At 35.9% G+C, this 15,912-nt stretch overlaps 2 protein-coding genes across 3 annotated transcripts in view; both read right to left on the bottom strand.

Annotated features, from left to right (window-relative positions):
* Positions 1–2,301: 2,301 nt before the first annotated feature.
* Positions 2,302–3,354, bottom strand: LOC148855341 (uncharacterized). The gene is made up of 2 exons (XM_088984905.1): positions 3,061–3,354; positions 2,302–2,730 (listed from the first exon to the last, which is right to left on the bottom strand). The coding sequence occupies exons 1-2, from the start codon at positions 3,352–3,354 to the stop codon at positions 2,302–2,304; spliced, it is 723 nt and encodes a 240-aa protein (XP_088841031.1).
* Positions 3,355–11,819: 8,465 nt separating this feature from the next.
* Positions 11,820–15,912, bottom strand: part of LOC148855340 (25.3 kDa vesicle transport protein SEC22-1-like) — a 41,184-nt gene continuing 37,091 nt past the window's right edge. For both annotated transcript variants that reach the window (XM_088983226.1, XM_088983227.1), the window contains exons 5-8: positions 14,520–14,680; positions 14,269–14,415; positions 12,965–13,041; positions 11,820–12,212 (exon numbers count right to left, since the gene is read on the bottom strand). In XM_088983226.1, coding sequence (XP_088839352.1) covers positions 12,129–12,212; positions 12,965–13,041; positions 14,269–14,415; positions 14,520–14,680 — 469 coding nt within the window. In that variant the 3' untranslated portion in view covers positions 11,820–12,128. The remainder of the gene's footprint in view (positions 12,213–12,964; positions 13,042–14,268; positions 14,416–14,519; positions 14,681–15,912) is intronic.

Below are 15,912 nucleotides of genomic sequence, written 5' to 3'. Positions count from 1 at the left end.
AAATGAATATAAGTTGTTATTTCATAAAAAAAGGAAAATAATAAAATCATGATTTTTTTTCTCTGGATTTAATTGCTTTAAAACCTTATGGAAGTCTTTTATGCCTATCTAAATCCTTCAAAAAATACATATTCCTTAACACTAATCTTTTCATATTTTCTCTCATAATTTGTTATTTATGTTATATCCTATGATTTAAATTTACTTACTCGAATTATCGATTGACTAAGGGTGTCCCATTTTGCAATAATTTGATTTGCTTGCACTTTTTGGCTTTTGTTCTTAGACATACAATCTGAATACCTTTTCAGTTTGCATTCATTGGTATCCATCACTAAATCATTAATTTAGATCTCAGTTGTTAGGTGCTACAGGGCTGGTTCAATGGTGATTCAATCAATAATTGAATGTCATAGTTTGAATGCAATTTATGGCAAAGAAATTTGCAAAATTCTCAATGTATCCCTACAAATCTCTATCCTAAGCCTTCATAAAAAATTTCATTAGCCTCTACAATAAGTTGTTATACAAGGAAATCCTTGAATTCCTTGCCAAACTATGGATCTATTGGAAATCCTTGAATTCATTGCTCCACAAAACACCCAAAAATATGGTTATCCCCCTTTTACTTAGCTTGAAGTTTCCATATCTGTAACATGCCCTGAATGGTATGTATGAAGTGGAATTTAATGTCAAATATGATTGAATGGTGGGCCCATTACACTGTATTGGATTTACAGTTTATGAATAATCTCCCATTTCTTTGCATAAAACAGAACCCATGAATGGTAAATCCATGAGTAAAAGAAGGTCCTAGGCTCCTAGTAGTTAGCATTGGTAGAATAGAAGGGTGAGAAAGAAAAAATTAAGATCTAATATGGAAGAAGAAAGGGAAAATAAGGTCTCTCAAAACACGATGGATTCAAAGATCTTGGTCTTGTTGGATGGATAAATCAATAACCAATTTAATGAGGCTAAAATAAAAGTGATGCAACTTAAACTACTATACAACCATTTAAGATGCTTAACCTTATTCTTGAGACACCAACAAACTAGAAACTAGCTTTTAAAAGGTTCAAATTAACCAAAATTAGAACCACCCAAAAATTACAAAATTTCCATTGGATGGGAAATCATGAGAACATTGATGTCTTGATTTATGGATTCTTTTCTTGATTCTATGTTTGCATAATCATCAAACCAAACTAGTGTGCTTTCAATCCACCTTTGACCCTGGAGGTTGAACAAAAGACATGAAAAGTTAACCAGATCCTAGGTTTTTTATGATTTTGATTTTACCAACTGGTCACCAGCTAGCTTTTTGGGTCAACATCTACATTGGATTTTAAAGCATTTCCCAAACCTTAAATGCTACATTGGGACTTGTGTTTCCTGTATCTGTAAATTTGAAAATTCTGTTTTCACAACAGATTTCTCTGATGCATCTCTGTAAAGGAATCAGAATAGAAGGTAGAGATGAGAGTGGTCAGCTTTAATCTATTTTGATTTTTGTATGAAAAAAAATCTGATCCATCCTATAAGTAGACCTTGAAACAGCATCTAGAGGCATGGAATTGTTGTTCTGTAGCTTCGAAAGTGAATTTTCCACGGGTTCTACTTTCAACTCTTCTGAGAACAAATTCCTAGACCACATCGTTTGCACCTATCTAGTAGTAGTATCTTACATTGTCATTTGGTAGCAATGTGTACAGGTGGAGGAAAATGTCATTAAGAGGTCAAAGATTGCACCAAGTATCCATTTGGAATTGAAATCTAGAGCCATTTCCCTATCTATATATAACTTCTTTAATGAACTATTCCTTGCTTAATTTCAGAACAATAAGTAACTTTCATAGCTCGCATCCTAGCTATGTCAAGCCATAAGTGATATGTCCCAGTCAGCAGCTACATAACAAGTGCTCTTCTTAGGGTGAGAACAAATCACAGAATTTCATTCAAATTTTCACTGCCCATCCCAGCTGGTTGGGTTGTGTTTAAATACAAGAAATTCTTAACTGCCTACCACTAGGATAGCCTTTAATTAAGGGATTAGCCTTCTAACTAGTTGGTCGATCTGTAAGCCTTAGCAAAATAACAAACTAACAAATTAACAATAATAACAAAGTAACAATAACAATAACCAACTAACACACTATGACACTAACAACTAACTAATTTGGCTGAGATATTCTCCAACCAGTTATTGACCCATTCTAACCGAAGTAAAGACAGAAGTAGGAGCATGTCTAGTTCATCACTCCACGAACCTCGGATTCCTCCTGGGCACCCTAGAGAACCTTCTTAACTTATCATTGCCCCCCCCCCATTAAGTGGAACATTGTCCTCAAGGTTCAAAGTGGGAAACCGATCCAGTAGTTCCTGTGTGTTTTCCCAAGTAGCTTCTTCGATGGGTAATTTCTTCCATTGGACCAGGCTTTCCTCAATGAAGAGCTTCCCTTTTTTCACACACCTTGTGTCTATAATAGCTTCTGGTTCAACAATGATTTCCCCATCATTTGTTATAGGCGGCAAAGTTGTGCTTGTAGCGACGTGATCACCAACATATTTCTTTAATGAAGACACGTGAAAGACATGATGAATCTGGGAATCTTCTAGTAACTTAAGCTTATAGGCAACTTTACCCACCTTCTCTTCTATGGTATATGGGCCATAGAATTTGTTGGCCAACTTTTGGCAAGTTCTTCGGAACACTGTTTGTTGGCGGTATGGCTATAATTTAAGGAAGACAGAATCACCAACCTGAAACTCAATATCACATCTCTTTGAATCAGCTACTTGTTTCATTCTGTTCACAGCCATGTGTAAATTGGTCTTGAGTTGTTGGAGGATAGCATCCCTTGTGAGAAGTGTTTAATCAACTTCGTTTACTGTTGAAGACCCGATTTCAATACCATAAAGGGCTTGGAAGGGTGTCCTTCCAGTGGGTATGTGGTAGGTGGTATTATACCAATATTCTGCCCAAGGAAGGAAGGTAGCCCACTTACGTGGCTGCTGAGATGTGAAACATCGAAGATATTGCTCGAGACAATGGTTTAATACCTCAGATTGTCCGTCGGTTTGTGGGTGGTAGGAGGAGCTCATGTTGAGTTGAGTTCCTGATAGTTTGAAGAATTCCTTCCAAAAGTTGCTTATGAAGATGGGGTCACGGTCACTGATGATCGTCCTTGGCATTCCATGTAGCTTGATCACTCCTTCAACGAAATTTACAGCTATTACTTTGGTCGTGAAGGGATGCGCTAAAGGCAAGAAATGCACATACTTTGACAAACGATCGATGACAACCAGAATAGTATTGAATCCATTAGAAGTCGGCAAGCCCTCTATGAAATCCATTGTGATATCCTCCCAAACTTGGCATGGAATGGGTAGGGGTTGAAGGAGACCAGCTGGTGATTGTGTGGTTGCTTTATTTCTTTGGCAAATGTCACATGAAGCCACATACTCCATGATAATTTTATGCATCGATGGCCAATAAAATTGTTGAGCCAGCCACTTGAATGTTCGCAAGGTACCCGAATGCCCACCCAAGGGTGAGTCTTGGAATTCATATAAGAGCTAAGAGATGATGTTCGAATTTGGAGGGATTACAACTTTGCCTTTGTAGCACACTACTCCATTTCGCCATTTATAAGGTTCCCCAAGATTTTCATTCGCACGCTTGCCAATTTTGATCATGTAAGGATGATCCATGGCCTCGCTTTTGATAGCTTCCCACAAAGAAGTATGAGGCACGAACAAGGTGTCAAGACAGGGACTTCCTTCTACTATGGACAATGCATCTGTGGCTGAATTTTCACGACCCAGCTTATAGACAATTTCATAGTCATAGCCCAATAGCTTAGCCACCCATTTTTGTTGCTCTAGAGTGGCTATTCGTTATTCCAATAGATATTTGAGACTTTTTTGGTCTGTATGGATATAGAACTTGTGACCAAGAAGGTAAGGACGCCAAGTTTTAATAGCTTCAAGAATGGCGAGCATCTCTTTTGCATAAATGGACCATGATTGTTTGGAAACCCCGAGAGCTCGACTCATGAAAGCAATTGGCTCGTTTTGCTGCATTAGGACTGCCCCAATTCCCCCACTTGAGGCATCTGCTTCAATCATGAATGGCTGGTCAAAATTGGGCATAGCGAGCGTAGGTGTTGTCATCATGGCTAGCTTCAGATTGTTAAACGTTGCCTCTGCCTTTGGTGTCCAATCGAATTTTCCCTTTTTTAAGAGATTTGTCAATGGCCAAGCAATGATTCCGTAGTTGCAAACAAACTTTTTGCAATAACCTGTGAGACCTAGAAAACCACGCAACTCGGAAACATTAATAGGAGTTGGCCACTTCCACATGGCTTGGATTTTTTCCTAGTCCACCTTAACACCATATGGAGTGACAATGTGACCCAAATACTCAATTTCTTGTTGGCCAAATGCACACTTGCGAAGCTTAATGAAGAATTGGTGATGCCTTAATATCTCAAAAATCGTTTTAACATGTTCAAGATGCATGGTCCAATTAGGGCTATAAATTAATATGTCATAAAAAAAGACTAAAATGAACTTTCGTAGGTACGGGCAAAAAATATAAATCATGAGAGCTTGAAAAGTTGAGGGCGCATTGCATAAGCCGAAAGTCATAACTAGATATTCAAAATGGCCATTGTGAGTACGAAATCCGGTTTTATGAATGTCGGATGGGTGCACCCAAACCTGGTGATAACCGGACCATAAATCTAGTTTGGTGAAGAGGGCCGCCCCATGTAGTTCATTTAACATGTCATCAATGGTGGGGATGGGAAATCGGTCTTCTATGGTCACCGTATTGAGAGCTCTGTAATCAATACAAAAGCACCATGAACCATCTTTCTTTTTAACTAATAAAACAGGAGATGAAAATGGACTTGTACTAGGTCTAATTAGCCTCAATCTTAGCAAGTCATGAACTTGTTTTACAATTTCGGCTTTCTGAAAATAGGCATACCTGTAAGGTCGAACATTAATGGGTTCGGTACCTTCCTTGAGGGTGATGCAATGTTCAATCTCTCTTGCTGGCAGTAGCTGTTTTGGCTCTTGGAAAATATCTTCATACATATCCAGTAACTGCTGCATGTCCATTTGCATCTCAGGTGCCTGTGTATTTGTTGAGGGCTGAAAGCAGACTGCGAACATGGAACATCCTTGGCGGGACTGCTTTGAGATGGATTTAAATGATGTGGCTTGAATTGGAGGGGCATCCATCCCATGTAATTGGTGGTAATTTCCCTTCCATTGAAACTCCATGGACATCTTTCTTCAGTCGCAAACCACCATGCCCAAGAGCTCTAGCCATTGGACTCCTAGGACCACATCCAAACCCATTAGTGGCAATGCATAAAGAGTCAAGGTGAAGGGTATACCTTGTAGGAGAATTTTCACATTCTCGAATCTGCCCTGGCATGTTAACGTCTTCCCATTAGCTACCTTTACTGTAAATGGCTTAGTGGAAACCACTGGCAATTGTAAAAGTCCCACCACCTTATCATTGATAAAATTATGCGTGGATCCACTATCTATGAGAACTATCAGCTCCTACGATCCTATCTTGGCTTTAACCCTCGTGGTCCGATTTGCAGCCCATCCCGTGAGAGCATGTAGAGAAATTTCTGGTGCCTCCTCCTCTTGGAAGTTAAAGTCGTCATTCTTGTCCTCCCATGAATGTTCCCACTAGAGCTTTCTGAGTCCAGCCTTGCACACAGTTGCCCAACCTTTCAAATTCTTTCTGGTAATCACGTAAGGATCCCGTTTGCTTGATCTTCGACAATGCTTCGTCAAAGTCCTCGGAGTCAATAGGACCAAATTGAGTCCATAACTCTTCTATAAATTTCTCCAACGTCACCACCTTGCCCTCTTCCCGGTAGACCCGTTTCAGCCATTGCCACCATTCATTAGCCTCGCCCTCCAGATGAAAGGAGGTTAAGGGAACCTTCTGTAGATCCAGTGTGCCCTGAAAATCAAAATATTGTTTGGTTCTTGTACTACAAACCATTGGATCCTCACCTGAAAATCGAGGAAATTCAACTTTGATTGGTTTCGCTGCAAACAGAGGCCGACCTTCATCTGAGTTATCGTGAACCTCCTCTCCGATGGTGCGGTTATGAACCTTCGAAGATGATAGCTCGAGGTTAATGCTAACTCCTGTCCCCTTACTAGAGAGTATAACTTCCAATAACTTATTAATGGTATCCTCCAATCGGTGGAATCTATTTGTCATACTCTCCTCCATTCGACTGAAGCTATTTTGGAGCCCCCCAAGGCCCGCTTTCAAATTCTTGATCCTCTCCTTGTTAGTTGCCATGAAAACCAGTAGCTCTGATACCAATGATAGGTCCCAGTTAGCAACTACGTGACAAGTGCTCTTCTTAGGGTGAGAACAAACCATAGAATTTCATTCAAAATTTCACTACCCATCCCAGCTGATTGGGTGGCATTTAAATACAAGAAATTCTTAACTGCCTACCTCTAGGATGGCCTTTAATTAAGGGATCAGCCTTCTAACTAGCTGGCCGATCCCTAAGCCTTAGCAAAATAACAAACTAACAAATTAACAATAATAAACTAATTGGCTGATCCCTATGCTATAGCAACAATAACCAACTAACACACTAACAACTAACTAATTTGGCCGAGATATTCTCCTACCAGTTATTGACCCATTCTAACCGAAGTAAAGACAGAAGTAAGAGCATGTCCAGTTCATCACTCCACGAACCTCGGATTCCTCCTGGGCACCCTAGTGGACCTTCTTAACTTATCAATATGTGGTAGCTATGATTCATCTCCATGGATTATCTGTTCTTGACCAAGCATGTAGAATATTTAAAATTTGCTTTTTAGTTTGTGATTAGTGTTTGAATTCCAATTATAAGTGATGCATTGCCAGTAAGCCCTTATGGATGCTATAGAATATTTTGAACTACTATTGATATTCCAATTAATTGCTTAGAATTCAACCCATGTAAATTTTAGTTACTATTCCTATCTTTACGGTTAAAATACTTGAATATAATTCTAATACTTACATGTTTTGATTTGCAAGTTCAACCAACATGTTAAGTGGATTTGCATTGGAAGATGTGCTACATTATTAGAGAATTTGATTATTTTTTTAAGTTCTTGTACTATTTATATGTCAATTGGATATTGTATTTGAACAATGTCTTTTGGATATTTTAATATATAATCTTTGAATTAATAGATTTCATTTTAAATTGATTTTTATCAAATGGTTTTGCTATATTAAACAGGTATGAAAATGCTAAATCAATAAACAATTCAGGTACCTCAAAAATGCTGCAATTAAGCGGGTATATGATTTTCTTTTGAAAAAAATAAGTATATGTCGGCCGTCCTGTCCATTGGCTTAGCTATCAACATGACCAAAAAATGTTAGAATTAACCTAATATAAATAAAAAATGAGAAAAAAGATCTAAGCCAGCAGTCATGCAATTGCCGGTTTAGCCACAAACAACACTTAAGCTGGCAGTTCGGACCTCCACCTAAGAACACGAGGGAGTTTGACAGAAATCTAAGGCAGCGGTCAAAACTGCCGCTTAGTTAATGCTAAGCTGGCGGCTCGCTGTGACCACTGCTTCAGAACAATTTAAACCGTCTTCGACCGGCCATCTAAGGCGGTCTTTTACATTTAAGCTGGCGGTCCTAATCTAGGGCGGCAGCTGATACGGGGGCAGATGCTTGACCGCCACCTTAGGTCTAAGGCGGCGGTCTAAAGGCCTATGCCAGTGGTTATACCGTTTTTCTTGTAGTTTAATATATTATTATATTTTATTAATAATATAATCTATTATTTTATAAATATAATTTTAATCGAATCGGATATCCAATAATATATTCGAATTTGAATACGAATCATATATTTTAAATCCGATGCTTATCAGATCCGGATCAGTCGAATTTTCTTAACGGGTCGAATCACATATACCCTTACGACTTTGATCTGATTCGTTTGCAACCCTGTGCCTAAATGTGAAATGAAATTAGCAATATCTCCTTTTCCTTTCTTGGGATGAGAAAATTAATGAAAATAATAATGTGAAGAAAAGAAGGGGAATAAAAGAGACATGAAAAGGGGGATCAACCAATACTAAGCAAAAGGGCCGACGGTTTTGCAGGTCATTGTGTAACTGAATTCAATCTATACAGATGGAATATTGGATTCTCCTTTCAATGAATTTTCACAAGAAATAAAGATGGAGCCATGGAGGCTGGAGAATTTCTCAGCTACAATTACTGCATCGCTTCATCTATGTTTTTTTAATAAAATAAATAAATAAATAAATAAATAAATAAATAAAGCTCTCTTCTCACTCAACTTTTTTTTAATGAAATTATATACAACGCTTACGCTTACGATACAGGCCCAAAAGCGTGCCAGTGCTGTGGGCCTGGGCTGGGTTAGGCTGCAGGCCGTGCCATGGCTTGGGCCGTGTTGGGTTAGGCCACAAGGCCAGCCTGGGCTGAATCAGGCTGCATTGTCTTTTTACTTTTTTGTTTTTTTTGAAAATTTTGATTTCTTTTTTAAGTAAAATTGTAAAACTAAAATATTTAACTTTCCTTTCAACTTTGGGAATTGGGAACTATTTAAAAAATTAAGAAATGAAAAAATCTAAGTTATCTAACACATGAGTAAAAAAAAAATACTTAACCAAATTGGAATAAGAATGATGAAATAACAAATTGGAAGAAAAATAGGAATTTTATTTCATTTAAATTTGAATGGTACAAATTACAAATACAATGATTGGATCATTGCATACTTGGATGAATGAAATATGAAAATGGAATAAATTAATAAAATATAACAAATACGATATGGTTACAAATTGAAATTACAAAATTACATTGTTAAATAATTAAAAAATATATCAAATAATTTAAATAAAATCAAACCCCCCGAAAAAGCTGTTGGGGGGTATTTCTATAAAAAAACCCCAAAAAGCTGAAACTAGTCGTTAGACCCTTTTGGGGAGGGCAACAACTATTTTTCGGGTGGGCCGAGCGCAACATGCTACGAGCCCTGCGGGCTAGGCCATGCTGGTACGCGGGCCACGGGTGGCATGGCCGTGCCGGTCTATGAGCCTCAAACCCCCGACCCAATTTACACCTCTAAATGGATCCCTAGGGATGCAAACGAATTAAACCATATTCAAATCAGGGTATATTCAAATTCAATCCAACACTATTCATGTCAGATTGAATTTAATAGGACTCAATTTGAATTCGAATCCTATCAGTAAATCAGATCTTTGGATCTGATCTTACTTGACTTGTTTTCTTTAAAAAATAATAAATTATTAAAAGAAAAATAAAATATTCTAATTTAACTAATGTAAAAAAAATACAAGTATTTTTTTAATTATTTTCATTTATAAAAAATAAATAATATAGTAAATTTATAAAAATATAATATAAAAAATATTTTTATAAATAAATAAATAACATATATATGTACTATATATATTTGTATTTATAAATATAGTATGTGCATTACAATACGAGACTAAGGGTTAGTCATTTTACTACAGATAGAAAGCATCCAAAAGGTTATTTTGAGCCAATTAATCTTGATGACATATATGACAAAGATGATCTAATATTGTCATGATTGGTAGAGAAAGAAAATGCATCAAGGGTATTAGATGAATCAGGTGATCTACCAAGACCTGATGTCTTTATTACTAGTCAAATGAGGGTAAATGTTGATTAATGGGTTAGAGAACAAGAGAAACAAAGAAAAAAATACAATCGCTGATAGTAGTGATGATGATGGTGGTGGTGGTGGTGGTGATAGTGCTAGTGATGGAAATAATAACACTAGAAACAATTAAGGTGCTGATTCTAGAGGTGACTAAAATCAAGGTGATCAATGTGGTGAATTTCTTAAATATATACCACCAATATATGATATAATGCCTTTAATGAAGAGGAACACCGTCCTAGTCGTAGGGATTCACAGTTAATGGGCAATTATGGTTATAGAAGACAAAATGAGTAGAACCAAGCCTATGGTAATCTTAGGAATGAAATGATGCAAGGCATTAGTAGCATGAATTTGAGATCATTTATACATTATGGATATGGCATGGGTCACATGGCTACTGTTTAGTCTGCTCTTACATCTATTTTATTTGCTATGGGTTCTTGGCCTTTTGGTGGTGGAGGATATGATAATAGGCAAGCTAATGATTCATCTTCGTACAACACAAAGTATACAACAATATGATTCACATGATTATGAATTAAGTTGTCAGTCTCAAACTCATTATCAACAATGCACTTGGGAGCAATACGAGTATTTTAGACAAATATATGTGAATTATTATTCCACTAAGATGGTTTGGAATGAATATTGTTTTTATGTCAATGAACAGTTTAATGTTAATACAAGTAACTTTCAACCTACACATAACTCCCTATGGTATTGATAGTCATCACTTCTGATTCTAGGTATGATTATAAATTGCCAAGTAATGACAATTTTTTATGATTTTTGTTTATTTACTAATTATCTAATTTTAATAATGTTTTATTTAGGTTAAGATTAAACATGAGCACTTTGTCACCTTTTACTAGTTTAATAAAGCCATAAAGATAATGAAAGTGATCAAGGTATATTCTAACTTTTAACTTCTAAATTCATCATATTGGGATTCACATGTTGAATTTATAAATTATAATAGATTTAAAATTTGAAGTTGGAACTGAATTAAATACTTTATTAGATAACGCGTTTTTGTTCCCGTATGTTCATTATAATATGTTTTTTCATAAAACCCACTAAAACATGTGATTTTTATGTATAAATAACTCATTTAAGTCTTATATTTAGTGATACTAATGTTTATTTATGATTTATTAGAGTATTTATAGCATTTCCTAATGTCTCTTAAATTTGCCTTTCCGATACACAGTATCAGCATTTTCGATACTTTGAACATTGGTGATAAGTACAAACAAAAATAATGTTTAGTTGTGATTAACTTTGAATGCAAACTGTTCTCATCTTATGCAAAATGTCTTGAAATCTATATTTGTTGTTATTATCAAGACATAAATACACTTTAACCAAACACTAGCAAAACTAAACCAGAGCAAATATGCGTTGAACCAGCATTAGTTGGAAGAGTGCAAATGAAATACAAATACAAATATTAGAGTGCCTTCTAGTCCATGCAAATACAAAGTCGGTTTAGCTTTGCATTGATAAATTTACTTTCTTGTCAAAAGATTTTTAATTGCAATGGATGCAAAGACAAATCCAGAGTTTGAAACATACCATTTAGCATTCATCAACTTTTGAGTGCATAGTTTACATCCATTTTTTTATGTAAACTTTTTTCTCATTTTGAGTGTAAGGATGCCTTGGAATTTGTAAAAACCGCCACTTACAAAACATAAATGCATTCTTACCAAACAGCAAAACTGAACCAGAGTGAATATATGCACTAAACTGGCACTTGCTCTTTTCCCAAATAGAGACTAAAGAAAAGACGGACCTTTTGCTTAACAAGTACAGTTCATTTTGGGGAAAAAATATTTCTATTAACCCTCATTTAATCAATGTTGTTGATAATCTGTACAGTTTACTCTTTGGCTCAACCATGAATTATCTTCTCATTTGAGGGAACTACCATGAATTATCAGTAATGTCTTTTTCACAATGAGATCTACCCATACAATAATGGAATTTAATAATAGAGGTTGGCTAGATAGCTGACTCTATTGGTCCTTGTAAAAGTAGACCAGAATGTTTATACTTCTAAAACAATGTCCACTTCCCTGTTTTATATATAAAATCAAATGAATTGCCCACATCCACATCCACATCCACAGTATTCTTTGTGGCTCGGTTTCTCCTCATAAAATGTTATTCTCAAACTCATGGATTTGTTACTTATCAGACAATCGATAAAAAGCACAAGATGACAAGATGATATGGAAGTGTTCACCATAGGTAAAAGATCTATTCTGAAGTTCTTGATAACATTGATAACACATGTAACATGTGAATGCAATAGACACAACAAAACTGTGCAGGAACTGCCTTTGAAAGATTGAATCACCAGATCTTCTTTCTGACCCAAAAGAGGAAGAAGACAGCTCCAAACACAATGGCTACAGGGGCCCACTTACGAATCAAAGCCTGCAATTGGTGGTGGACAACCACATAAAGAAGTGAATTGAAGAAAATTGCAAGAAACAGTTTTTAACATTCAATGCAAACACATGGAAAGGGTATGACATGGCCCATGTTCTCATCATTATCTTCTTTCTCTTTCTTTTCTTTCCTTCTTTTTAAAATTGAAAGCTGGATTATACCCAGTACATCAAACTCCAAAAAGGGAAGTAACGATGGGAGTAGCCTTAAAATCAGAGAAGGCAGGAAAAGATGAGAAAAAGGCCAAAGAAAGCATAGACAGAAACATCAGCCATATACTCAACATTATGTATTCTTTGCTTAATTCTTGACATAGCATGATACTTCCATATGTAGTGTATTCCAGCATTTAAAAAAACCATATGCTAGAATGGAGTTACTTGTTCAAATATTGCATCAGTTTTACCACTCCTTAACCCATAAAATGATGGCCACCATCGTTACCAAGTACAAGGATGATGAAATAGCAATAACCTTTTAATTAAAATGTAATTCATAATAATGCATGAGTTCATTTGAGGACACTGTTTGGCCAACAAACTAGCAACTCCGTTTTCAATGGCAAATATTTAGAAACACATCAACACAAAGAGAGAAAAGGAGTGCGTGGTAAAGTTCACACAAAGGACTAGTTAAAGTGAGGATTTTTACCACTCTAGCATATCTATCATCAAATAAAGCTGGCAAAAATGAATAGGCATTAGCAGTATGAAAAATACGTCATCAGAGAAACTGACCTGTCTATTTAAGTCTCTAGCCTTATCAGCATATATACGAGATTCTGAGGTCAACCTGCTAGACATTTGACTGACCTCTACAAAATTGAAACCGCAACAGTAATTAGTGTTGAGCTATGTCTTAAAATTGACAAGATATTAAAATAACATGAATACTAAAGCCACAGGGTAAAATACATGAAACAAAATGAATCTCTAAATAAAGGTCAACTGTATTTTTTTGACACCAAATCTAAAAAATACCAGCTTAAGGAAATACAATGACATGACAAAATAAGCCAATTTGATCATAATTAATATTTTTTTGAAAGATAAATCAACTTCTTTCATCTTAGATACTGCAAAGTGGAAATTAAATCAACTTCTTGTCTTAATTAACTACAAATTTAAAACTAATTTAACTGCTACAGAACCCAAGAAGAAGACAGGACAAGTACGTCCAGCAGACCACATCTAGAGGCTCATAATTCTTAACCAGAAAAAAAGAAAATCATTATTTGAGGAGTTTTCCCTATCGAGTGATTAATGTTAATTCAGTCAAAAGGAGCAGATTTAGGAGGGGCAAGGGGAGTGTCTTACAGGGGTTAAAGCTGAACCCAAATATTTTTTTTCATTTCATTTTTGAAACAAGTTCAAGTTTGTAGCAAAGAATAATGATGTTAGTAAAGGAGATGCTGCTCTTTTTCCATACATACATACATACATAATTATCCAAGCCTTATCCCATATAGGGGGTTGGCTACATGAATCCTGTTTCACCATTCAGTTCTGTTTAAATACCACCAACCAACCACATACCATAATAAATGCTTCAAGCAACTAACATAAGTGTACAAAATAAAAGCATATATAATACTATTTAAATAATTACAGATAAACCCAAACAAATATAAGTTTTTAAATAAACTTCACTTTTGACTAGATCGACCAGACATCAGTCAACTAGTTGACCTAGTTACCTAGTTGAAGCTTGGTCGTCCCAAGCGACCACGTCATTAGGATTGAGTCTATTGACCAACCAGTTAGTGAAGCAGTCAGTATGAACCCTAGATTGACTAGTCGATTTACTAATTGATGCTTTGACAATACTTTTATATCAGACAAAAAATGAAGACAAGATGCAGAAGCTCCACTGTTCAATATTTGTTCCCATGCATCTCTGACACAGAATCCATGAATGAAATTCTATGATAAGAATGACTTGTAAACTTAGACCTCTTTTTTCATACAAAAATACTTTCCACAAAAAAAAAGAACTAAATCAAACTATTCAAGTCAAAGAAAGAAGATTAGAGGGAGCTCACGATCCAACTTTTCACCAACACCAAGGACTTCTTGTACATTGCGAGTCATTATTTGGTGGACTTCATAAAGTTCATCATTCAACTTAGCCAGGTTCCTCTGAGTGCAGGTATCCAAATACAATTTCTTGGTTTTCTGTATGAATGTATCTTTCAAAAAGAAATAGAAGACAAAGAGAAATCTAGAGATTAATATGGCACCAATGGAACTTCGATGGGAAAAGATCATGTGACAAAATTGATAGAAGCTATACCAAATTTAATAAAGGCATAAGGTCTCGCAGCAGTTTCAATTTGATTCCCATTGACTCTCTCAAATTCATTTTTTAGATCTTCTAGGTATTGAAAAGCAAGTTTTTTTGGATAAGCACGATCACACATTGTCAAATAACATACACGGCCTTCAATGATATAGCTGTGAACTTCGGTCAAGGTAAATTCAGAAGATGGAATGGACTCAGAAAGGAAGCATATTATGCCCAATAATGGCAGGTTATCATGCTATCCATGCAACCATAAATTCACTCCATATAGTTCAAGAAAATCCATTTATTAAAATAAGGCATCTTAAACAGATATTGGTGCTTGCATGAAACTATGATCATACATGTATATACAAGAATTTTGTAAAAATGTATGTATTTATTACAGTTTGAGATGCCTACTGGAGCAAAATAGGTCAGAACAGATATAGATTTATATATCAATTCAATAACATGGTTATTAGTGAAAAGTTCTTGCATCAGGCAATGGCAAAAATAATCTTTTATGACAAGGATAGCACAATTAAAAAGGTGGAGTAAAAATCAATGACGAACAATAGCAGAAAAAAAGTGGAGGATGTTAGCTAAAATAAAAGATATGGATCACATGAGAGAGGCAGGCCCCAATCAGGAAGGCTGGTAGAGCAACAAGAGTAATGGTAAAGGATGAAAATAGGTGCTTAGCTCACATGGAGGAAATTTACTGGAGGCAGAAATCCAAGATCCTATGGTTAGAATAAAAACACAAATTTCTTTCATCACTATCCTGCTAAGCAACATTCCAACACTATCGCAAAGCAACAAATCCATGGTCATCTCATTGCATAAGAAAATGAGGTAAGAACAGTCATTGTTGATTTATATAGAAATCTACACTTAAATCAATCTTACCTCCAGCCTAGGCAAGATCGTATCAAATTTGATTGCAACTCAGGGTTGGAATGCAATTGTCTCGAGGCCCTATTTATAGGGGTGTCAATTGGACTGGATTTGGTCCAATCCAATCCAGTCCAATGTGAATCCATTATAAATGGACCAGGTTCAATCCAATCCAATGAATATTTTGGACCATTTTGGACTGGTCCAATTCAATGTTTGGACCATCCAATCTGTTCAAATTCATTTCGATTTAGATTGGTTTCAATCCAAAACCAGTCCATTGATACCTATATTCTTATCTTATTTCAATGGACCGGATATTGGTTTAATCCAACCCAATCGAATATAAATTTATTATGGATGGACCAGGTCGACCGGATTGGTCCAATCCAATAGTGTCTTGTTGGTCCATCCAATCCGTCCAAATTGATTTTGGATTGGACGGGGTCCAATCCAAAACCGGTCCATTGACACCCTTACCTATTTAATGACGATGAAGTCTTGC

The sequence above is a fragment of the Nelumbo lutea genome, chromosome 4 (genome assembly GCF_056320005.1).
Source record: "Nelumbo lutea isolate HS-2025 chromosome 4, American lotus-T2T, whole genome shotgun sequence".
Taxonomy (NCBI): Eukaryota; Viridiplantae; Streptophyta; class Magnoliopsida; order Proteales; family Nelumbonaceae; genus Nelumbo; species Nelumbo lutea.
Note: the sequence above shows the minus strand (reverse complement) of the source record. Positions and strands in the feature narration are given on the sequence as shown.